General features: G+C 38.3%; 1 protein-coding gene across 3 annotated transcripts in view; it reads left to right on the top strand.

Annotated features, from left to right (window-relative positions):
• Positions 1–10,895, top strand: part of TFAP2D (transcription factor AP-2 delta) — a 47,684-nt gene extending 36,789 nt beyond the window's left edge. The window contains exons 3-4 of one of the 3 annotated variants that reach the window (XR_008429931.1): positions 767–837; positions 1,740–1,807. Coding sequence is in view for 1 of the 3 variants with exons in the window: in XM_053938301.1 (XP_053794276.1) it covers positions 10,008–10,227 (220 nt within the window). In the remaining 2 variants the exon portion in view is untranslated. Of the gene's footprint in view, positions 1–766; positions 838–1,739; positions 1,808–2,724; positions 2,900–10,007 lie in introns of those variants that run through there. The other 2 variants (XR_008429932.1, XM_053938301.1) reach the window with 2 other exon arrangements.
• Positions 10,896–25,311: the final 14,416 nt, after the last annotated feature.

Genomic DNA, 25,311 nt, shown 5'->3' on the forward strand with positions numbered 1-25,311 from the left:
ACTTGTCTTCATCTGCAGAATTTCTGTGTTTTTTTCTGCCTGGTCTGACTAGCACTAACCCAAATTATTCCTGGGCAGAGTGGTACATATATATCACCATAAAAGTGTAAATTTAGAAATCCTGGAAGCACCAGCCCTTATTACAGCCCAGTCAGGTGCCTTGCCTGTGTTATAAATTTAGATTTAGGGAAGTCCTGCCTTGCCAGGGCTGAATCCCAAATCTCACGGGCTAAGTGTTGGGATAGCTCAGATTTCCAAGCATTATATAAGTCTGCATTCAAGAAGAGGTGATAGGTTGTAGGGCTGCCCAACCTGTCCTTCAGCTCTTCTTTGAGCTGGAAATGTTGGAAGAGACCTAATAGATCACCTCGTTCCAACCTCTCTGCCATTGACAGTGACACCTTCCAGACCAGGCTGCTCAAAGCCCCACTCAACCTAGTCTTGCACACCTTGAACACAAATAATCTTGTGGGTTGTGTCTGGCCTGAAAGTCACCACATGAGCTACCCCACCCCAGTTTCTGAGGAAAAATTCATCATGAAGCCATGGAGCAAACAAAAAAAAACTGGGAAAATCCATTTCCATTACTAAGTGCTGCGACTTTTCGTCCAGCTCTTTATTGTCCTCTAAAGGCTGATCTGTGAAAAGCATTTTTGAGTTTTCTACAAAACAGAAATAAGTCAGCATATCAGTACCAGAAAAGAACCTGAAATTTTCCATAGCTTTAATGAGAGGAATCCATTTTTCTCACACTTTACTTTCAAAGTGGAGAGACCATAAGAATCATCAGGAGAGTAAACAGTGAGAAGAGCAAGAGCAAGAAAGACAAGTGAAAATGTAAGAGAAAAGGAAAGTACTTACATAAAACTTAGTTTCTTTTGAAATACCTTCTATTGCTTATAATTCAGAGGGGTTTTCCCCAGAATCCCACAGAATCATGTGAGGCTTCTGTGTACATGTGCATGCACCTGAGTATGGAAGAGGGAAAAGCTGGGGAGTTAATTTCTCATGAATCTTAAGCCAGATTCAAATCCTACAGACATCAATAAAGCTGAGGCTTCATCTGTTTGTTTTTTTTTTCAGAACCCTTCAAGTTATATAAATCTTTCTTTAGCATTGTAATGTTTAGAAATAGCAAAAGGATAGGTGTAAGCAAAACAATGTAAGACATTGAGAATAATTCACTTTAGAAAAGCCCAGAAATAGTAAACTAGGGAAGTCATGACCTGCAGCAGGTGAAGACAAGTCTGGCTGGAGATACAAGACCTCTGACATACACACTCAGAGATTTTATGGCACAGGTAGTTGTGAGGGGAGATGGTGAAGGCTTGGATAAACCCCAACAACATAATTCTGCCTCTAAACCAGCAAAGCTGAATGGTGACATTACAATCAACAGGATCTTCTGCTGGATCTGGAACAACGTTGACCAACAGATCAGATCAGCATTTAGGGTATCCCTCTAATTGGACCAAATATGCAAATCAATAAGACAGCAATTAAATATATATATATATTTCAGATAATATTTCTCTCCTTTTGGAGAGAGCACATACCTTCATCTCTCTTCCATTTCACTGTCATATCTGAGATTCAGCCAGGAACCTGAAATTTTAACTGATATGTCTTAATGGCTTTGTCTTCTTAACCTGTCCTTACATCAGAACAGTTTTGTTGTTTGTTTGTTTGTTTGTTTGTTTGTTTTAATTTTTAACAGAATCCTTTTCTTGGCTCCCCAGAATCTCGTGTAACAGAGATAGCAGAAAACCCATAAAAATGACCCATATTCTGTGCTGGAATAGCAAAGCCAGAATACATAAACCTTTCAAATAGAAGATTTTCTGAGATTACACTCACGAGATCTGTGTCTGTGTCTTGGTTTATTCATACAGACTCCCTGACCTCATCAAACACCCTCCTAACCTCATTTTCTTCACTTGTAAAATTTGGTATAGATACACCTTCTACATTTGCTTTTGGGACACTTGTGTCTCTAAGAATCTGTGGTGGTTGGAAATTTCAGATAACTTACTAATGCATCCATCATATAGGGAGAGGAGAGTATCCACTGATTATTGCAGTTGTATTTGATCCTTTAACTTCAAGGCTACATTTCATCAAGATGCAAAATCACACCCAGATCTTCTATTTTATATATAAAAGATAGAGACAGCAAAACAGCAAAGGGAAAATGACTTTCTTGTAAGTGACACTTCTTTCACTGCAGAAACCTTATAAAAACAGACACACAAAAAGTAATAGGTTCAGAATACTAAAGTTAGGTAATGAAAGCAATCAGCATCCTCATGGATTATTCTGTGTTCTGTCGAGCCATCCAGCTGATATGAAACACCCTTCCTGTGAAACTGTTTGAGACAAGAGTTTTGTCGCTTAGCTGCTCGCTGAGCCTGGAGCTGTCAGCCTCCTGCCAGTGCCTGGCATCATGCTGATGAGGTGACACGAAAAGTGACAGACAAGAAACCAGACTCTCAGACTTTGGGAGCAGTGAGAAAGTAACATCCTTCTTTCCGAAGGGGAAAACGGAGCATTGAAACAGGTTTTGAAGCTCAGTGTGTTCTTTAAACTGCAACAAGAAGCCAAGCCCAAAGACTGACTTGTGGGTTGTCTTCAAAGATGTGCTCATCCCCTTTTATACATTGTTCTCTCTTTTTTTTTTTTTTTTTTTTTTTTTTTTTTTTTTTTTTACACTACTTTGCTTATCAGGATGTAGAGCAGCTTCTGTTGTAATTCCAGTGATCTCAGTTCACAGCAGCAATCTCCTGTTTGGATGCAGGGACTGAAGAAGCCTGGTGCAAAATGAAGTTTATGGTGAAACACCTCTGGTGCCCTCTAGAGTGCCCTGATTTCCAGGAGCTCCCTCAACTTTTGGATTTTGTTAACTGAGAGGAACAACGCTGGTGCCTAGTGCTGAGGCACTAGGGAGCAACAAATTGTTTAATTCTTTTTTCCTTTTCTTAAATTTTATTTTTACTTTTTTCCCTCATCTCTTTATTTACCTTAAGTGTTAGAGTGCCTTCTTCTGGGATCTTTCCCTCACTTCCTTTCCAAGGAACTCCTTCTTTGATCTTTCCATAGTAAGGTCTCAATCACTTTGTCCTGTTCTCCTGGTGAACTAAATCCTTTCTAATTTCTAATATTGCTAAAGGTTTTTGTCATGGGTTGTATGATACCATATTCCCTTAAAGTCACAATTTATGGAGTCAAGAAAATAGACAAAAATCTGCTTTCTTTTTTTTTATCTGCTTCATTAAAAACTACGTTCCCTAATCACAGGAAAAAAATATATACATTCATTAAAGAAGTGAAAAAATCTTGGGGGTGCTTAGATTTTCAACATAGCATTTAAGATTTCTTAAAGCATTTAAAGCACTCTTGTGTTTCCCAAAAGAAAAATAAATGCCTTCCCCTCCTTTCCAAATTAAAGGGCTATGAAATTGATTACACTTTGTCATAAGCATCTCTATAAATGTTAATTCTTGGTTTTTCTCATTTGAGGAGAGCAATAGAGTTTCTCAGCTATTTATGGATATTTATGGATTTATGGATAAAAATTTATGGATAGTAGTAAATGGAATGAACCTCATCTGTTCCTTTGCCTTCCCATAAAGTAAAGATGAACCACTAAATGTTTTAAACTTTGGTCCACAGTTCAGAAACACTCCACAGTTTTTTTGAAGTTTCAGGTCTGTTGCCTGGGCAATTCTTCTTAGTGTGGAAAATGAGTCCCAAAATCTGAAAATTACAGATCCAAAATAGATTATCTTAAATTTGGGGCATCAGCTCTAGTTCTCTTCTCCTGTTTTCTCCTTGGCTTTTACACATGGTAGAAGGAGATCCATCTGCTTAGGAGGATATGTCTTTAATACACTATGAACAGAAGGAAAACATGAGGGCCTAGTTTGAAGTCAATTTCTGTACTGTTTGCTACTCTGACCCTATAGACTTCTTATCCCTGTAATATACACTGCCCATGTTCTGATTTTTGACTATGAGTCTAACTCATGTCATGCTTAGACCTTCTGAGCTTCTGAAGTAAAGTTATCACCATTTAACTTTCCAGGCAACCTTCACAAGAGAGACCTTGAAATCAACAGAAGCACCTCAAAGTCAATATTGTCACCTCTATATTCAGATGTTACCTGTGTCAGTGAAGACATACAAATGTTTTACCATTTCCCTTACAGCCATTAAACATCATATCATATCTTCATACGTCATATCACATCTGTCATCAGCTGTGTGCTGTTGAATTTGGATAATCATGGAGTTTTCACAGTCAAAGTTCTGAGAAAAGCTGACCAATAAGTTCAAGGTTGCTTTGTCTTCATTACTATTATTTTAAAGGGCTTATTTATTTTAAATGAGGTTGTAAACATTCAGTACAGATGGCCTCTTCTCCCCCCCACTGAGAGGGAAGCTGTTTCTTTTGCTTCATGTCAGAGCTTCACCAGCCTGGAGTATGGAGGAGTCCTTGAGGTGGTTGCCAAACAAGACTCCAAGCCTTCGGGCACACTTGGATCTTTCCACTTCTATGTAAGGCCATCATTAAAACATGAGCAGACATAATTGCATCATAGGACTGGGCAGAATTACAGGCAGGTCTGGATGTCCTTAAGCACCAGACTTTGTAATGTGTCGGCCTGATATTCACTGCCTTTTTCTGCACCTCTCCAACATCAGAATCAGAGATTTCAGCCTTGCCTCTCAGAACAATAAAGTTGGTTTATAGGAGCTGTAGTGGGTAGCACTACAAAGCTGAGAATACCCAGAAGACTCCATTATGAAACCACCATGTTTAATTTTAGGCTTATAAACCTAAATGAAAGTATGATAATGAAAGCAACTCCTTTCATAGGTGTGGAGCGTACCAAAAATGAACCAATTTCAGTGTGAGCTCAATTAGCCTGGAAAATCAGGCAGCTAAATTTGACTTTCAGGAAACACATTTGAATGATTTGCCATTAATCTTCTGTCTGTTATGTCTGATTTAAATGTAAAATCAGATTTTCTCCCAAACTTGAAACTTACTTTCATCAGCAAAGGGAAATTATCCAAGTTCCTTGAATTTTTCAAAGACTTTAACTTGCAGAGAAGTAAGGACCACCAAAATTAGAGCAAGGGGAATTACTGATAGAAATGTAAGATAAAGTAGAGGATAATATCTCTCGGCCTTTTTATGCTCATTACCTAAAGTGAGCCTAATAAAATACAACCTCATAGGAGCTTGGCAAGAAGCGCTGGTTAGAAATTTTCTATAAAATTATTTCTCTTAATAAGCTTCATGGGAAAATTAAAAGGCTCTGCATATCCCCATTTGTGGAGAAGAATCTATTCATCAGGAACTGAAAACAGAGTTGCCACGAGACTCTGCAGTAACATTTCACTAAAAAATTTGGCTTTTTAATAGGAAACACAAGGCTATGTTGGTAAGAGCTGCCATATTTAATGATTACTAGTAACTAAAAGGCTAAACTGTAAAAGAAGTAGACCCCTTACTCACTCCAAAACATTCTTTTCCTATGAGCATTAATTTTTAAACCAGAAGTTTCAGATTCTGCTCTGGATCAAGTAGCAATATCTTGGTGCTTTTATGTAAGCTGGATGTCTGAGCTTCTCACATAGTCAATGAAGATCTAGGGCAAGATATAGGTGAGCCTTTTTTAGTGTTATTAACTATTCCATCCACCCACTGCTGCTTTAAAATGGTCCTGCTCCCCTCTAACCCCTCTGTATTATTACCTGTTCACATGACATAGATGTCTGGGTACTCCAGAACATCTCAAATAGCACCCAAATCACGTTTTTATTTAGGATGGAGCCCTCAGTGTAGCCAGGAGAATGGTGCAGCTCACCATAAAGGAGACACATCCATTTAATGTGTTAATTCATTCTTCAGACTTCTGTGACTGTATTGAACAAAGCCCCATGTCTCAATTCATTTGTGTAAACAATTTGAGATACACAAGGGTAACCTGCCCAGCATTAAAACATCTAGAAGCAGGCTGGACTTAAGTCCTATATCACATCTATCAAATCTGTGCAGATGTTCCAAATGTCACAGGACATATCAAATCTCTGTAGACTCTTACAGACAGGAAGCTACATTAAGTCCGCTTTGGTGGTGACGGGAGTTTGGCATTATTGACATTCTCACCTACAAGTTGGCACCTACGCTTATGTACCTTAATATCAGATTTTGTCCCATTCTGGTATTCCCTACAATCTTGTTCAGCATTTCAGAACATTAAAGTTTGTTCCTTCCCCTAGAGATCATTTCCGAGATAATCCCTCTAAGTTTTGAAGGCAGTATTTCCACTTTACTTCTCAGGGTCTATTGAGCTGTCAAACGAGCACAGTATCATTCCTTTTGTTACGAAATTGAAAGTTTCAAAAATTGTAGGTCAGAAAGTTTATTTTCCATTTAATCCTGTATTAAACTTACTGTTTACTTGACCTTCTCATTTTCTACAATGCCCTGAAAGCAGATTGTAACCAGGTGGGGGTTGGTCTTTCTTCCCAGGTAAAAAGCGATAGGACATGAGGAAACAACCTCGAGTTGAGCCAGGAGAGGTTTAGATTGGATATTAGGAAAAGCTTAGCTGAAAGGGTGGTCAGATATTGGAACAGGCTGCCCAGGGAAATGGTGGGTTCACCATCCCTGAAAGTGTTCAATAATCACATGGATGTGGCTTTTGGGGACATGGCTTAGTGGTGGGCTTGGCAGTGCTGGGAGAATGGTTGGACCTGATGATCTTGGTGGTATTTTCCAAACTAAATGATTCTATGATTATATAATTTGCATCTACTGCAAAAGAATGAATGAATGAATGAATGAATGAATGAATGAATGAATGAATGAATGCAGGTATTTCCAGCTTCTATAATACATACACTAGTTTCTTTTACTTGCAAGATCATAAAGAGTTTTACATGTCTCAGTATAGTCAGTTCCCCAAATCAGGACACAGATCACACAAACAGTGTAAAAATCATGCAATAACATAACTAGCAATGATACCTTTAATTTCCTTTTTCTTGCTTATTGATTCTGCAAACTCCATCACATTTTCATTTCTCTGGACTTCTGAAGACAGGAAATTATGATAAAATGCGACCCAAAATCATTAAATCACCTGACTCCTAAAGTGACTTGAAAGGGCTTAAAATACTCATATATGCTACTGCTGATCTATTTTTTACAAGTATTTAAAACATGACTTACAATGATTATGATTTTTATATTTTTTTGTATGCCAAGCATACCTAAAAAGAAAATAAAATTAAACTGAAGTACGTTTACCTTTTTGCAATGCTAAATTATAAAAATCCAGATATTGATAAAAGTTCAAACTTCAAGCATCCAAACTTTATGTGGTATTATTAATTGATGTTTGCAAAATATTGCTTGTAAATATTTAATTATAATTTTCTTCGCATTACTAACTTGGAATAAATATAAATTCCTGCTTTGAAAAGTGCCTGGAGACTTATGGATAAATGTTCTAAATGCTAGTTATTTGGAAATAGCCTTTTGGAGACCTTTTATAAAAGACTGTGCCACTCCCAATCTGAAATGAAGACATATTTCCATATTGAGCACTCATTTTGGTAGAATTCACAAATTTTTTGTGTCTTCCCTAAGATACCAGCTTTCCTATCAAATAAGTTTCCAATGTCTAGCAGACAGAAAGGTGACCTAAAAAAATATCTTGAAGCCTTTTCCATGTGGGTTTTTTTGATACTTACAACATCCTACCAATTGTCCATGTCCTGTAAAATCTCTTTCCCCCTAGTCCCTAAATTTTCACTTTTTTTTATAAAAAGCTTGGAAAGACTGAGAAGCCAAAGTGCAGAGGAAACAGGTTACTGAAGTAAAATATTCATATTTCTAACCCTCACATGGGTCTCTGCATCAACTGAGGATTTACTGATGTGGTGCCCAAGACAGCCAGAGAGTCACTGTAGGGACAAAATCTTAACCAGCAGGGAATGAGAAACAGTTATTTTTCTTTGTCAGAATCACTGAGATGTGGATTTTCTTTCCCTTCACACAAAACAATATAAAGTACTGATTTCTCAAAAATGCCCACAAACTCAAAAATTAGCTTCTGTTCCTTTCATCTTCTTTCTTCTCTGAGTGGGATTAAAATAACTGAAATCACTTTTGAAAATTTCTATGACATTTCAATCTTTGAAATCATCTTAAATTTATGTTTCTAAATGAAAACTAAAAACCTGGAGGATTAGGGCAGGGGGTTTTGTTTTCACATACCACTTATCAAAATGAATCATTATAACAAGGAAAACAAGGTTGCCCATAATAACTTTAGGTTTTTTGGCCCTTTCATGATTATCTTATACTGCACATATAGTATTAAGGCAAATGGCATCAAAGTCAATTGCCAAAAAACTGATTTGTAGTGGCATGTCCCATATCCTGTGGTAGTTGGGACATCCTGCAGTCTTGCATCCAGCTCTGCAATCTTGCATCCATCCTGCAGTCTTGCATCCAGGGTCCCCAGCACAGGAAAGACATGGAGCTGTTGGAGCAAGTCCAGAGGAGTCCATGAAGATGGTTAGAGGGCTGGAGCAGTTCTGCTACAAGAAAAGGCTGAGAGGATTGGGATTGTACAGCCTGGAGAAGAAAAGGCTCTGGGGAGGCCTTAGAGCCCCTTCCAGTACCCTAACAGGCTCCATGATAACTGGACAGGGACTTTGGATAAGGGCATAGAGTGACAGGAAAAGGAGGAATGACTTCCCACTGACAGAGAGCAGAATTAGATGGGATATTGGGATATTGGGATATTCCTCACTTTGGGGGTGGAGAGGCCCTGGGGCGGGTTTTCCAGAGAAGCTGTGGCTGCACCTGGATCCCTGGAAGTGTCCAAGGCCAGGTTGGATGGGGCTGGGAGCACTCTGGGATAGCTGAAGGTATACCAGCCCATGGCAGGGGGATGGAATGAGATGATCCTTAAGATCCCTTCCAACCCAGAGCATTCTGGGATTCTATGATCTTCACCAAGATGGTATCCAAGAGATGGGACTTGTGGAAAACTTGCATACTTCTGGATCTACAGGTGGCAGCCAGGAACAATGACAATAAAAATTCAGTGTTTATAAAACCCCCTTATTTAGATGAAAGGTGCAACAGGGCAAATCTATACCAGTAAACTCAATACTACACGGAAGCATCATTAGAACTGTGTTATTTTTGCCAATAATTTATTAGGATTGCTCATTAATTCAGCCTGCCTAAACCAGCCCTATGTGAAACATTTTCTGTTCATCACTTGAGCATGGGTATTGCTAAGGGTATTGGCAAGGGTCTATTCCCAACGGGAACTTCAGATCTCACCCTGTTGGATGGTCCATGAATTTAGCAGCATGGATATGACCAAATCATGCCAATTGTGCTGAGGTTTGGAGATAGTATCCTTGGCTTTGCTGAATTTCCTAGTACATACCTTCATTTAGAATAACCAGGTCATGTTTAAGATCTATAAAATCACAGAATCATTAAGGGTAGAAAAGACCTCCAAGATCATCAAGTCAACTAAGTATGATCCAGAACTGTGAATAAACCACACAGAATTCCTTTTATTTACCCAAGAAGGGGGAGCCAGACTTTATGACCCTGGAAAATTAGCAATGCTGCAGAGCCAAGGGCACGAATTCTGTCTTGGCTTCTCTGAAGTCAACAGCCCTGTGTCAGTCTGCACTTGCTGAGAGTCTGTCCCGTGGTGTTTCAAAGCTGAGGCTCCACCAAAAACAACATTTGAAGCTGTATGCAGTCTGCTCTTTGGCTCTATTCCTTTCTTTTCTGTTTCTCCCACAGGTAATAAATAGGGAACAAATCTTGAATTTCAGTATAGCAAAATGAGTGTACTGTAAACTCCTCAGTGTTTGTGAGCGCATTGATATTTATGTGTGTGTGTGTATTTCTTTCCCTTTTTTTTTTTTTTTTTCTGTCTCCTTCCTATTTGTAGTTTGATCACTCATGGTTTTGGAACTCCTGCAATATGTGCTGCCCTAAGCACTTTCCAAACTGTTCTCAGTGAAATGCTGAACTACTTGGAAAAGCACACATCGCACAAAAACGGAGGAGCGGCGGAATCCGGCCAAGGACACGCCAACTCGGAGAAAGCCCCCCTGCGGAAAACTTCAGAGGCTGCTGTGAAAGAGGGCAAAACAGAAAAGACAGACTAGCTACATCAAACAGAATCTATTTCGAGAGAGTCTTGCTGCTGATATTTTTTTTAAATATATATATCATTGAGGGCAATTTATCTCCAGTGGACCAAATCCAGAAAAAAAAAGGGGGGGGGAAAGAAAAAAATAGTAAAAAGAAAATAAAAAGAAAGTAAAAAAGAAAGATTAAAACAGAGAGAAAGAGAGAGCGTGAGAGAGGAAAATATTCAACCCTAAGAACAGCAGTGTACAGTAATTGTGTGATGAAATTGTCACTTTTTTAAAATTTATGTTGCTCTAAACTGCTTTTTTGTGCACGTAGTATTTGATTGTTCTGAATGATACACTAACACTGTTTTTTATAAGCACTTCTGGACTTGGCTGAGGTGGCACATGAAATTTGAAGCACTTTCTTCTCCGGCAGCAGAGTTAGGGTCGGTGCATCAGTTGTGGGACACATAGTTCCAGCATCCTGACTTTGCTCTCATGCTGGATAGATTGAAAGAAAGGCTTCCTCTGTTCCATTGGAAACACCTGATCTACTCACCATTGGGAAAACAATATGGAAATCTGGCAAAAGAGAAATTCTTGGGTCATGGGACAAATGAACCATCCTGTACATGGGAATGCACAATAAAGCTGCAATGGAATGAGGCCAGAACCTGTTGGGAATCTGTCCTCACCATTCAAACTGCAGCCATGGTGTCTCTTGTGAAAAGAGCATGGCAGACTAAAAGGAAAACAGACCTTTATAGTCTCAGTAAAAGCCCTGATCCCTCTGTGAACTTCAGTTTAAATGACAGCATGGGCTTCTGTTCTCTATTTTCTCAGCCCCTGGTCCCACAGCACTCTGCCATACCTGGATCTCTGTTCAACACAATCAATGCAGGCAATTGGAGTCACCTTTTGTGTTGCCTTGATTTTATGATGCTTTCTTTTCTTCAACAGCTTGTTTCTGCAGCTTTATTGTCTTTATAAATGCAGCTGAGGTGCAGAGGTCTAACAGAATCCACTCACTGGAAATCAAATAAAAACAAAATGACAAATGAGACAGATTGGCTTAGTCCACAGCAGCTGAGTGGTAATAACCTTGCTAACATACTTTTGAAATATTACTTTACCACCTACCACACGTGCTTGCGCAGAAAACATGGGAGGTATAGTTAGCACTCAAGACTCTTTGAGTCTAGGGACTTTTTCCAGTCACATTCTAACTCCTTCTTCAGCAAGACCTTTATTCCATTCTTTTTCTTGTTTCTCTAACATCACCTTATTGAGAAACTTAGGAAGGAATGGTATTACTAGGAGGGCTTGGTGTTGTCCATCTAAACTCTACTTCAGATCAGCAGAACCAGACCTTTTCTTCCAAGGGACAATTCAACTCTTTCTGTGGTAGGAAAATCTATAGTTGTCCATGTGTAAATGTTTAGAGCCATTTGAGATGTTTTAGGTATCTAAGGCAGAGTTTTGATAGTTATGACATGAAACTTTTAGGAGAACTGGACTCACCTGGAGGAGGAGCTGGAGGATCCCAGAGACAGCAGTAGATAACTGTGGGTGGCAAAAGCTCTCACACACATTTTTACTTTCTAGAAGATGTTAGCATGGATTACACCTTGGATGATCAGTTTAGACTAAACCTAGGGACTGCAACAAATAGCTGCAGTGTTTGAAGCCAGATGCAAGGAATCAAACTGAATTAACAAAATCACCCTCACCTTTCAAATTATGGAAGGCAATAGAGTGATGATGGCATGATGCTGCTCCTCTCAAGGTCACTAAGGACATTGCCATCACCATGAGAAAACACTCTAGAAAGTAAGGAGCTCCTGATTGTTTATTTAAAGAAATCTGGAAAAAAAATCCTATGCTTTTGCCCAGAGTTGTCCCTGCTCAGGGTAGGTGTATGACTCAGATACCTGCTTTAGTGCTATCCAGTCACCCTCCTGCACTGAGGGAACAGGTGTATCTCCATGGGACTCCATCTCCTTAACACACCAAGATCAGATAAGTGCCTCCAAAAAATTTAACTTTATTAAATTAATTTAATGAATTTGTACTGGTACTTCTGGTGAAATGCTAAAATCAAATGAACAGTCCTCAGAGACATCCTCAGCAGAAACGTTGTGAACTGTCCTAGAACATTAAATGCTCGAGTGTGAAAGTAGGTAACCATGATTAAAAGTGAAAAGGAAACTTATTCTGCTTTTTCTATTGCCCAAACTGAGGGAGAGGAAAGGGAAAAATCAAAAGTTTGATTGTGTTAAATATGCAGATTTGCCACATCTGTAAAATATGTGCTGTAAAACAATTTAATTTAAACCTCTATTTCAAGATGTGGATAAATTTAAATTAGATTTTGTTTGGGAAAAATATAAGGAAAATGCTTTTTAAAACCTCTTCAGTTTTTTTCTACTAAAATATCAACTTTTTGGAGAAGGAGGAATAAATGGTTGGGCAAATAAATCTGTGAAACTGTTGGGAAAGCAGCATTTTATTACCATCAAATTAAAATGCTTAACATTGCAAATAATATGTATACAGCCTTATATGAAATATTTGCCTAATCAGGATATGATCCAAGGTCCCAACAATAATTTATTTCAAGACTTGTGTCTCTCATTGTTACATAATCATTATGAGTGTCTGCTCCACAGGCAACAGATTATTTTTAGCCTGGATTACCCTTTGATCTTTTAATAAATCTGAGCATACTTCAAGCCCCAGAACTTCCAGTTTTTGGCTTAATGACCCTTGTATATTTTTGTTATACAGATCTGATGCTACCTGATTGAACTGCTATATGTTCTTACCATTAAGAAGTTGTTTCTATTTCCATGAGAAACATCTATTTTTTCCCTTAGTGCATTAGCACATTTTAAAAGCAAAGCTCTTTTTAAAATGTGGCTACAAGTTTGCTGATATTGTCATGCTCTCTATTTTTTTTTTTATTGCACTTAATAATTTTATTGAGCAAACAATAATTATCACTGCCTTTTCTGCTGAACTAGCTATCTGAGCAGTTTGGTGTCAAAATGCCTTTCGTTTTTGACATCGGTACTTTCAGTGAGGTTTTAAGCAATGAATTCACTGATGTTCCTGTTAAAATCTCAGCCTAACTTCCCACTTACATTCCCATGCTGACCATGGGAACATGCCCATGTTCCCATGTGGTAAGTTCAGGGGTTTTATTGTTTTCTTAGTCCTCGTCTCTGTGGAAACATTGCCATCTCAAAACACATTCATGACCTAGATAAACCTGAAGGAAGTTCATGATTTGAAGTTAGTGGGGGCTCCCTGGTGTCAGATTGAAGTATACTTTGACTTGGAAATTTATCTGATCAGAAAAAGGAAAAAAAAAAAATCTTCCTTTAAGAGATTATGGAAGTGTTTATTTAATGTCAAAACCATTAAAGGAGTAGAGAAAAGTCTCCAAAGTTTCATGGCCAGGACAATGAGTTATTATGATTGTTGGACCCCAAAAATTGATTCATAACCCAAGTGCTTTTTGAGTAGTTGGATCCTGTTGTGCTTCAGCCCATTGCTCAGCTCTGTATGAGTTACACCTTTCCCACTACCAATCTCAAAACATTTTAACATTGAACTTATTCCTTATCCTAAGTCCTGGCACTTTTGACTCACAAAGAGCAGCTTTCGACTCTTGGATTTATTAGCAAATTACTCATGGAGCAAACACACTGACTAACTACAAATTTATTTTTCTAGACCAAGGTGTTACTCACTGTGAGTACAAACAGCTCTTGTGCTGACGAAGCTTAGCAGGTGAGTCTGGCAGAGTAGGAGCAACATTCTCACCTTTGCCCTGAGATTTGGTTCTCTGTTCACATAGCCCTCATTTAGCACCATTACATGACAACAGGTAATGTAGTAAAGAGAGAGTTTTATCGGATGATGAGAACTGGAACAGAGCTCATGTGGCCTGTTAAGGGGAGGGAACCACAGACAAGCAGTGATGACTCTGCCACCTACAACTGAAGACTGTCAAGAACTTTGTCCTTCATGCTGCCATCTTTAACCCTAACTCCTAGGTGTCATTCTGTTGCCTTGGAGAACTGGCAGAAGGGGTGAATTTAGACCTTTCATTTGCTTCCTTTTTAAAGATAAATGCCAACATTTGTTGGGAAAAGACTTCAGCTCTCCAAATCAACATGGAATCTGCTCTTTGAAGTTTCTCTTTGACTTTTCCTAAAACCGGAAAAATCTGCTACAAAGCAGGCACAATGTATAGTCCTTCCAAATCCTGGACCTCTGTGTAAATATTTCCCCAGTTCATCTCTTCCTTTGGACGTGACTCAGTGGCACAGGCGCAGCTCACAATTTTGCAGTCAGGCTCAAGAAGGGCTGTTTATTGTCCTAAGAGCCAGTTTTAACTTTACAATCTCTAACTGCTATTTTTGTTTGTTTGTTTCCTAATACCAACAAGCAATTTTGGTCTTAGATGTCTTAGGTATCCAAAAAGGATGCTAGTGAATTCCAAGGTCATTTGATGACTTTCATTTATCCTTTGGAGAAACAGTTCTGCTGCTCTGATTCTTTATTTCTGAGGACAAGAAGAAACAGCATAAGTAGAAGACACAAGCCTGCAACACAAGGAAGAATCAATAAATTATAAAGGAACTGTGTTTATAAAAGTATCCTTTGCCTCTGCCCTCATTTCAGGTTTAACAAGAATTCACATACAGCTGTGTGGGGAATGAGGGAGGAAGATAAAGTCATTTTCCTTTGCCAGATGAAGGTCATTTGGAGAGGTCTAATCTTTTTTATTGCTATTCTTTACTTTTCTTTATTTTGTACAATTAATTCTGTTCTGTACAGCAGCTGTTGTGATTGTATTTAAATGTGAGTGCGCACTTGGTCACCAACAAACAATGTCCTATTTATTGCTTTGGAGTTTTGGTTTGGTTTTTTCCTTCCATTTAATTTAATTTATAATTCAGTGGTGAAAAACATAATCTTTTATATTTCTATTTCCTATACAAGCTACCTGTTTTACATGAGTCTATGAAGATAATGACCACATTTGATCAAACATTTCACGGCAATAAAATCTATGTTGATTTAACCCTGATCTGTCTGGTGCTTCAAAATAATTTCCATCTCTGAAAAAAGATTAACAAACTTAACCAGGAACCAGATCTGTGACATTACAAGACCTAGAATTTTCATCCAACAGGTAAGACATACAAAGCAGAGAAACAATTAAAATATTATTCTGAAATTACAGCAAGGAAGTCAATTTATACAGAGATTAAAGTTTGGATTTATTCCACCTAAATGTGATCATGTTAAATAGTTATCTGGTCTAGAATCTGTTACCCAGATTTAATGTTTTTGTGTAAAGAGGAAGATCTAATGCAAGGCAATTTGTATTGTCCTAAAGCAGGAATCCAAACTGGTTAGGATGATTTATATTAGATAAGTGGTAGGTTAGATAAGGAAAAGTAGCAAGAGTCCTCATGTCTATTAACTCACAATGGATGCACCCTAGAAAATTTACTAACCCTTGATATTTAATATTTAGAGGCCCTCAGATGTGCTTTTCCCATAACTGCGGAAAAGGTTGTGACAATGCTGGCAATCAAATCCTAATCCCCACAGTCTCAAACTAACTATTTAATCTTCTCCCAGAAAATTTACAACAGTTTATTTCCAAGTGCTACTTCAGCCAAGGGTCTGGGCTAACTGCCACTGCTCCCACTCGAGATTTTGATTCCAATATTGTGACACAAGGTTTGACTCTTTCCAGGAAGAAAAAACAGTAATAAAAAAAGTCTTTGGATGTAAACCATATCCTCTTTAAGGTATGACTTAAAGCAACACTAGCTCAGAGGTTTAGCCAAGCTTTCCAAGAACAAATGGATCTAAAATTTTTTACTAAAAATTTTGTAAAAAGCAAAATGATGTGGCTTTTACAACAATTTTTAGACATATTCACAGCTGTTTGGGAACCTGATGACAATCCTTCATTTTGTGTTGTTTCAGTGCATCTTTCAGAACTGACTTTCTGAGCAATTCTAGACCACTCACCAAGGGCAAAGCTGTAGTGAGAAAAACTTCAGAAGAGTTTCAGATAGAAAAGGAAATGCATTGGGAGGAAGTTCCCACATATTTAAACTTTTTTTATCCAGCTGTCACCTCTGTTCCCTAACAAATGAACTCTCAATAATTAATAGTACCCCTGTAATCTTCTAGGAAATACAATACCCCAGGTGCTACAGTGAATACCTCTAACCAATTCTGTATGTGCTCTTCTCCAAAGTCAGAAGAAATGCAACTGTGACAAATTCATCAGCATTTTAAACACAGTCACATGAGAGGCTGCCTTTCCTATCTCTCTTCACTTTGGTGTGTTAATTTTTCCACTCAATCCATTAAAACAAAAAGAAGACAGTTCCACTGAGATTTGCAGGGGTGCAGTGCCAAAGTGCAAGTCAATGTGCAAAAGTAGCCTCTGAGTTGTAGATAGTGCACCATACAAGATGAAAAGGAAAAAAAGTAATGGAAAAAAATTAATCTCTGTCAGGTTTTATATACAAACTGCATACAGACAGCTCGGGCAAATTTGCATTCAGAATAAGTGACCAGGCAAAAAGTGGATCAAATCTGTAAAAAACTGAGTGTCCTGAACTCCAGGGATTAGCAGAATTGTTCAAGTATGTGTGGTAATATTATCCTTTGTTTCAACAGCGGAGCTCCCACTTGTTATAAAGGCTGGGCATTTATACTTTTCTGGAAAGTACAGTTTAGTTTCTAGGCAGGGACCAAAAGCCTAATCTAACAAAATCTAACCTCTTAACTCCTGTTCAGGTTCACCTTCCCATAAAAGAACATGAATAAGAAATTAATGGGAAATTCAAGCCTTAATGGAAAGGGCATTTTGCTCTGGGCAGAGTTTATGTTATGGAGTTTTTTAATGGAAAGATATTTGAATTAGTGATATATAAATGCATCTCCTGAAGCAACTGAAAATATCAAGATTTGGAGGCTGGCCCTGTCTACCCTGCCTGACTCCCACTGCTCCTCTAGAAGGATCAGGGTCTTATCTGACCTGTATCTGAACATCCCTTGTGTATACTTTGAATTCTCAAGGAAATCTGAAATGCTGGTGAGCATCATCTCTCAGCAAGAATGAACGTAGATTGCATTTGTCTGTCTACCTGCACAGTAGTAATATTTTAGTTCAGAGGCCTCCACCTTAATCTCCATCTTAATCTGGAGAAAAGGAAGCTGAGGGAAGACCTTATTGGTCTCTGCAACTACCTGAAATAAGGTAATAGTGAGGTGGCTGTCAGTCTTCTCCCAAGTAACAAGTGACAGGAAGAGAGGAAATAGCTTCCACTTGCACCAGGGGAGATTTGGATTAGATATTTAGAAAGTGTTGTAAAGCATTGGAACAGGCTGCCCAGGGACACGGGGAAAATAACATGTGGAAATGTCACTTGAGGACATAGGTTAAAGGTGAACATGGCCATGCTCATTGGACTTGATGATCATAAAGATCTTTTCCAACCTTAACCATTCTGTAATTCTGAGATCCAAAGTCTTAGACTGGCCATGTGATGGCAGGAAGATGATCCCATTACTGCTATCACCCAGAGCTACCTATTTTTCACATGTGTTTTGTTTTTTTTTTTTTAATATTAATTAATGCATTTAACACAAATATTAATGAACCACTCTGGGCCATCATTATGGTCAGATAAATTAAGGTGTTATCAAACACTGAATCTTTGCCAATTAACATGCAGTGTGAAGCCAGTAATAAAACTACACAGAAAATTAGAAATGGCCAGTAGAGAGCATGTTAGTGGAATTGGAAGCTCTGTGAATAAACTGCTGGAAGTATGCCAAAATATTATCCACTTGTTTGTCAAATTTGGATCTGAGAAATAAGTGGGAAAACTTTCCCTTAAAAAATTGCCTATGATGTGAAAATAAAAAGGAAAGATGAGCAAACAGATAAAAATCTTGTACAATGAGCTATGGACAGGTGTATGAGGAAAACAGCTTAAAAATTATTATTTTTGAATCACATTAAAAGTTTATGTTTCTCCCCCTTTATTCCTTTCAATTAAAACAGAAACCAGAAATGTGGCAAAACCACATTTGAAAACTGCATTGGGGAGAGATATTTGTGGTGACACCAACTGTTTTGAGTAAAAAAAATCTTTCATTCCTGGTTAACAAGCCAAGAGCACTGTGGTAGCAGAAGTTTTGTGGACCCACTCTTTTACTTTTGTAGCAAAATAAATTGAGAGGTACCACTGGCCTTTGCCTACTTTTCATTGTTACCATACAATTAGTTTTTAACTCCATTGAGTCTGCTTTTCACTGAACCCCTAAACGAAAGCACAGCTTTGCCCAGATCTCTAATTTCAGACATAGAAATCAGGCATAAATTTAGACAGGTTGGTTAGAGCAACTCCATTGACTCTAGAGGAAGCTTAGCTTGATTAAACACCTAACTTTTAAGTAGAAAGGGAAAAACCCCACACTAAACTTACCTTCAGTTAAAACTAAATGAGAGGAACTTCTGATCACCACTAGTTCAGCTCAGGACTGAAACTGGTGCTATTGAAGAAAGAGTTTCAGCAGCCTTATCTGTTGTCCATCCTGTCCTCCAGCTTTTCAGGTTCAATTCATTCAGACTGGCCAGTGTTTCCAGTCACAGTCATTTTCCTGGTGTTACAGCCTCTGCTCCAGATTCTGCACTGTAACTAACCTGCTGAATTGACTCAAGGTTGTTGTCTTGAGGAATAAAAAAGAATCAGAACACCTCAAAAATGGCCACTGCATAGACAAGCAAGAATGAGCATAGGAAGAATATTCCTCATGGAAATCAACAGGGTCATAGAAAGACTACACCAGTGGGAAACCAAGCAATCACAGATGAAGTTTTGAATAATTTGGTTTATTAGTTGGTTGGGTTTTTTGCAGTTTTTTTTTTTTTTGTTTGTTTTTTTTGTTTTGTTTTGGTTTTTTTTGGGTTTTTTTTTTTTTTTGGGTTTTTTTTTTTTTTTTTTCATTAGCATTTCTAAAGAGATTATCTCTGGTCCTGAGGCCAACTGTCACAGCATGGCCACACCTCTACAATTAAACTTCAGTTGGAAACCAGACAGGGAACTGATCCTTCGACTGCTGTAAAGGTGTTTCCACCACATAACCAAGGATGTGGTAAGTTCCCTGACACGCGATGTGTTCTGCAAGACACACAGGCAGCAGGATGATCTATGTGCTCTTCCAGCTATTTCAATCAGCAAAACCAATATTTGGGGCAGTGAATATATTTCAGTCTTTATTTATTAGTACAGTTCAGCTCTGTGCAATTTTTTTTGTTAATTGCCTGCCAAAACTTAAGCTGCATCTCATTCATTACTCATTCAATTATGACAGAAGATGGATTTTGACTTTTCAGTTTCAGCTGCTGTTAGTAACTTCTGGGTAGAATTTCTCAGGAGTCTGTAACTTCAGCTTTCATAAGCAGCTTCTTGACACTTAGCTGCTTCTTTTGAGTAGTTGATTATGTTTCACTACATAAAATGTTCCCATCAGCTACTTCGGACACCCAGATCATCTTGAACTTTGTGCAAAGTGAAGTAAAGACAACCTGCCCTCAGGAAGGTCATTAAAAATATTCCATAAAATATCTGCACATAATTCAGATCAGACAAATGTGCCACAGCAACTATCAACAAGGACCATGTAGGGAGGGAACCAAAGATGAAGTCAAAGCCAGAAGAATTCAATCACAAATTAGCTTTTGGAGTAAGGTACATTTTTCATTTCATAATGTTGAAACAAGTGTTACAGAATTATGATGTGCATCTCCTGCAGCTCCTGTGTTACATCTGTCAGCCCCATATTTCAGGGAGTCTTGTCAGGATCAGAGGAAACCTTAGTGACGTGAGCATTCCCAGCCTCCAACTGAAAGGCTGCATTGACTCTAGCTGCTGAATGACCCCAGGATCAAAGTAAAAGTCACATCTTGTAGACAAAATGAACAGCTATATTATTCAAATTATAATAATGTGTGTCAATGAAGATGATCTGTGTAAAATATAATAATAATAATAATAATAGTTATTGCTATTATTATTAGTCTGTTTATATCCCAAAATGGTAAAGCTTTCTTCTAATGTTAGCGGCACTCTAATAATTCTTGGGATGAAAAACAAAAGTCTGATCCACTGAATAATATTTCAAGATTATTAGATAAAGTGTGTCTATTATTTACCAAGGAGAACAATGTCCTCTAAATACCAGTTCAAAGAGAACCTCCTAGTTTCCTCCTTTCACCTAGTTACAGAATAGCCCTAAAGAATGATAATTCATTTTATTTTCCAATATCACACTACATCCTTGATTTCTGGAACTCCAGTACCTTGGGGCTATCTTAATGACCCTGTTCAGCCTTTACTTGAGTCAATAACAAAATCCCCATGGACTTCAGTAAGGCCAGGATTAATTCCAGAGAGCTCTGTTTATTAGCAATATTTTCCCCCTTATTCTATGGCACTTCTTGTATTCCTCACAAAAGCAATACAGTATGGCTTCTCCCCTTCAAAGGAGGTTGTTGCATCCAGACTTCACAAGAGGAAAGATCTCTGATATGTGCTACCTCTTTTTCCTCATGCCTGTTAGTTAACCCAAGCCAAAACTTTTCCCGGAGTTCTTCTAACATTAGAAGAATATGAGAGATCAGTAGAGATGGCAGAGCAATGCTCAAGCTATTTGCTGTTTTATTATTCCTTCATGACTCCCCAAAATTCTCATTCTCAACAATAACAATGACAGCACAGCTGGATGCTCTTTAGCCACTGAAATCCAGGTGGCCCTTCCCAAACATCTCCTGTCCCACCAAAAACCTGTCCTACAACCACAGTGTGTGTCCACTGCACAGCTGAGCAGCACTCAGCCTGCTTCAGGGAGGAATACACACGAGCCCACATACAGTTACTGGTCTGATTTCAGTGTGTATTATCTGTATATATTTAGAAGTGTGTGTTATCCACACAAGGATATTGTTCCCTGCATTCCAGTTTTTGCTCTGCAGAGAATCTGTCAGATCATTATAAGCAATTGTTCTGTTTTCATACCCATGTTGAGGGGACAATGTGGCACAAGGAGTGGAAATGTTTTGGGCTTTTTCAGGGAATTTTTGGTTTTCTTCCATCTAACACATGGCATTTTTTTCTATGCTCCATCTGAAATCATGGAAAGCCACTATTTCCAGGTTTGTGAAATTTCAAGAATGAGAAAAAAGGGAGAGGGGAGATTTTTAATAGCAGGGATCAGTCTAATAATCCAACCAGAGCAGCAGGCCCTGCAACCTCTCACAGCAACTATTAACTAGTGCCTCGAAAGAAGGAAACAAATTCTATGGATAAAAACAAAGGGATAATTTCATCTGTGGTTGCACAATATCTTACAATATGACAACTTGGGGAGCTTTCAAAGAAATGATCAGCTATCTGGAAAATAAATGTTTCTTTTTTTATAACTTGGTGAAACATAGAAGCTAATTTGTTGCTAAAATTTTCAAAATATGAACAGGAAAATACATATAATTAGATACTTAACAGTCTGGCATCAGTTCTGTTCCCACTAATGAATTATCTGACTAAGGACTCAATTAATAAAAAAAGTTAAAGGATGATAATGTAATTAACACTAATCAATATTGGTTTACAGAAAATAAATGCTGTCAAATAAACTTGTTTTTCTGCCTTTTAATGAGATGACAAATTTGATCAAGTTCTAGAGCACATCTAACTTGCAACCACAAAGATGTTGATTGCAATTATAACAATCCATCAAATTTTAAATGCCATAAATGGATATAAATCTATCTATTTGATCCAGAAATTGATGAAAAAGAGAGAATAATGATTAAACATGTAAATTCCTAAAAGAGTTTCAGGTTTCAGTTCCTGCCCTGACAATAGTTTATATTCTCATTGATGAGAATAAATAATACCATTCATGATAATGTTTGTAATTTGACTGAGAGATTGCAGAAAAAACTGGTCAAGGGGAAAAATGTATAATTATCTGGATTATTCAACAAGCTGGATGTCAGTAATCAACTTACTAAAATATGGAAAAGGAATTTATACATCTTAGAAGAAAAGATGTATTTTTTTTCCCTATGAAATGGTGGAGTCTGCTCTGGAAAGCAGCAGCTCTGAAAGGGAGTTTTTGGTTGTAGGGGATGATGCACCAAGCATGAGCTTGAACTTAAGAGCAGAAGGCCAAGTGTCTTGTGTCTGACTAAACAAAAGGATATAATGTACTTATCCATAAAGGTCATGCTGCATCTGCCACAGGTATGAAGCAACAGCACACATGGACTATGAAGCTCATTTCTGACAAATCCCTTTCATAAAGCTGTTGGTGAGCTGAATAAAGTGATGTGGCATCCCTGGTGTCACCAAAACATTGTCTGAATCTTTACAGAAAATACCTGGCCTCCTGGATGTGAGCCAACAACGTGTCCTTCACACCCAGGTGGAAAAGGGACGTCCTGGGCTGCACTGGAGGTGTTGGGAGCAGCTGGGAGGGGATCATTCCCCTCAACTCATCACTGGTGAGCTCACAGCTGTGTCCAGTTCAAGGCTTCTCGGTGCCAGAGGGACATGCACAGACTGCAGAGAGACCAGCAAAGGACACCTGAGGTGATTCAGATTCTAGAGCATCTCTCATGGGGAAAGGCTGAGAAAGCTCTGACAGGTTAGCCTTGAGAAGAGAAGGCTCAAGGGGGATTTTATCCATGTACCTAAATGTACCTAAATCCCTGAAGGGACAATGCAAAGAGAGCAGAGCCAGGCTCCTCTCAGTGGTGTCCAGTGATCAGGGGTCAAGTGCACTCACTGATCCACAGGAAGTTCCTCTAAACAGCAGGAAACACATTTTTATTGTGAAGGTGGCCCAGCACTGGCACAGGTTGCTCAGGAAGGTTGTGGACTTCCCTCCCTGGAGCTATTAGAAGTCGTCTAGACATGGTCCTGGGCACCAGGGCTGGGTGGCCCTGCTTGAGCCGGGGGGTGAGCCAGCTGGCCTCCAGAGGTCCCTTCCAATGTCAACCATTCTGTGAAGTATAAGAGAATCTATCATATAATGAAAGACAAAACAAGCTTAATTTATCCATCTTAACAGCAAGGTGATACAGGGAACTAACTGCAAGAGTTAACAGATACACCCTATCAAAAGATTTTACTGTTCAAGGATTCAGTTTCAATAAAACCCTGAATGGAAAAAGGATTTATATCTTTATCAGATGTAGTGATTAAGAAAGATATAATTTATTAAATTAGGCAAAGATTTTATATCCATGGCCTTAAAGAGTAAAGCCAAGACACTGTTATTATTAGTGCTTCTGCAGGAACACTGTGGCTCATCCAACAGTTGCTCCATGCAGATTTTCTGGCCCGTGTTCTGCATGAGTTACATTAACTGAGCAATTGCATCTTTTGTTTCCACAAAGCTGTGATCATCCCACGGTTCCTGGTCTATCTTGTGGCTATTTTCATGACTTGCACAAAATAGATTTGCTGCTCTACTTTAGACTAATTCCATCTTCAGAGAATACACAAATGGAATCCCATAGGGAATGAGAGAAGCTGACTAAACAGTAGCACCCTTCATTTGCACAAGAGATCCTACATGGCATAAGGAATGTTGACATCATAGGGAATTTTGCTGGATGTTGTTCTTGGTGCTGCAACATTGATCCCTTTTATTTTTTGTCAGCCAGGCATCTTCCTGATATTGCTGCCTCTGGGATGTGATCAGGTTGGTTTTGATTAATTGTGTTCAAGGCCAGGTTGGACAGGGCCTGGAGCAACCTGCAGTGGTGGAAGGTGTTCCTGCCCATGGTAGGGGGTTGGAATGAATGGGTTTTAAGGTCCCTCCCAACCCAAACTATTCTGGGATTCTATCATTCTATAAATGATGATTAACAACAAAGGTAAGTCAAAATGTAGTTTCAGTAAATAAATTACTGTGGACAAGGTCATGCACACAGGAGCAACCCAAGCAGGGCTGGGGAAGGGAAGCATTCTCCTCAATTCCAGTCCCCCTCTCCACTACACTGATTAAGGTCCCTTTGTTTATACCCCACATGCTTTTAAGAGTATTTCTGGTTTATGTTTTCCCTGAAGTTTTACAGATTCATCATTAACTTATAATCAACACTAGTTGCAAGAGGGGTTTTATTAAAAAAAACAAAGACTGAAACAAGGTTGGTCATTCAGGGAACTCTGACACTGCTCTTGTGATTCCAGAATGCGAGAAAACTCAGGGTAAAACCCCTGTAAAGAAAGTGGGCCCCAAAAAGATTAGTGCTTACCTTGTTGGTGAAAAAAATTGCCCATGATGAATCTTAATAACAAAGACCAATGTTGTCAAAATGGGACAGCAATTCTGAGGGCCATTTTTTTAAGGAGCATTGTCATTACAGCTTTAGAAAAGTATTCTGAAATTCCATAAACAAATCTATTTATCAAAGTGGCAATTTTATTTTTTTTTGCATTGTGCTCTTCTGGTAGCCAAATCAAATTCTTAGATGTTAATTTCAAAACTAGGAGTAGGAGAAAAGCTAAAATTTGAATTTTCAAATTTCTCATTTTGGTAGTTGAGAACAAAATATTTAATTTCAGAACTGTTAAAAATTATTCATTTATAGTTGCTCATTCTTATGCCTGTTAGGCAGGAAACATTGACTTTTATTGTGCTTTTGCATTTATAATATGAAAGCAATGATATACAATTACCTTAGGAATACAACTCTAAATTGCATTTTTATTTTAATATTAATATCATGTTCTATAACTAGAATGAATATTTCATGGAAAGCAGTGAGGATGCAGTTAACCTAAATTAAACAAGTTTGTGCCTAATTTTTTAGGTTATATCTGAATTATTTGCCATGACTTAACTAGCACAGAGTAGTTTATACCCATATTAATAAAGTTTAAGTGACTGAATGGACTCTAAATCAAAGTGATCATATTGATTCAACCTCCTGGGAATAGTGTCTGCTCTTTCCTCCCCTCAAACTGTGCCTGGAAACTGCTTAAACTT

Source organism: Vidua chalybeata, chromosome 3, assembly GCF_026979565.1.
Source record: "Vidua chalybeata isolate OUT-0048 chromosome 3, bVidCha1 merged haplotype, whole genome shotgun sequence".
In the NCBI taxonomy this organism is placed as follows: Eukaryota; Metazoa; Chordata; class Aves; order Passeriformes; family Viduidae; genus Vidua; species Vidua chalybeata.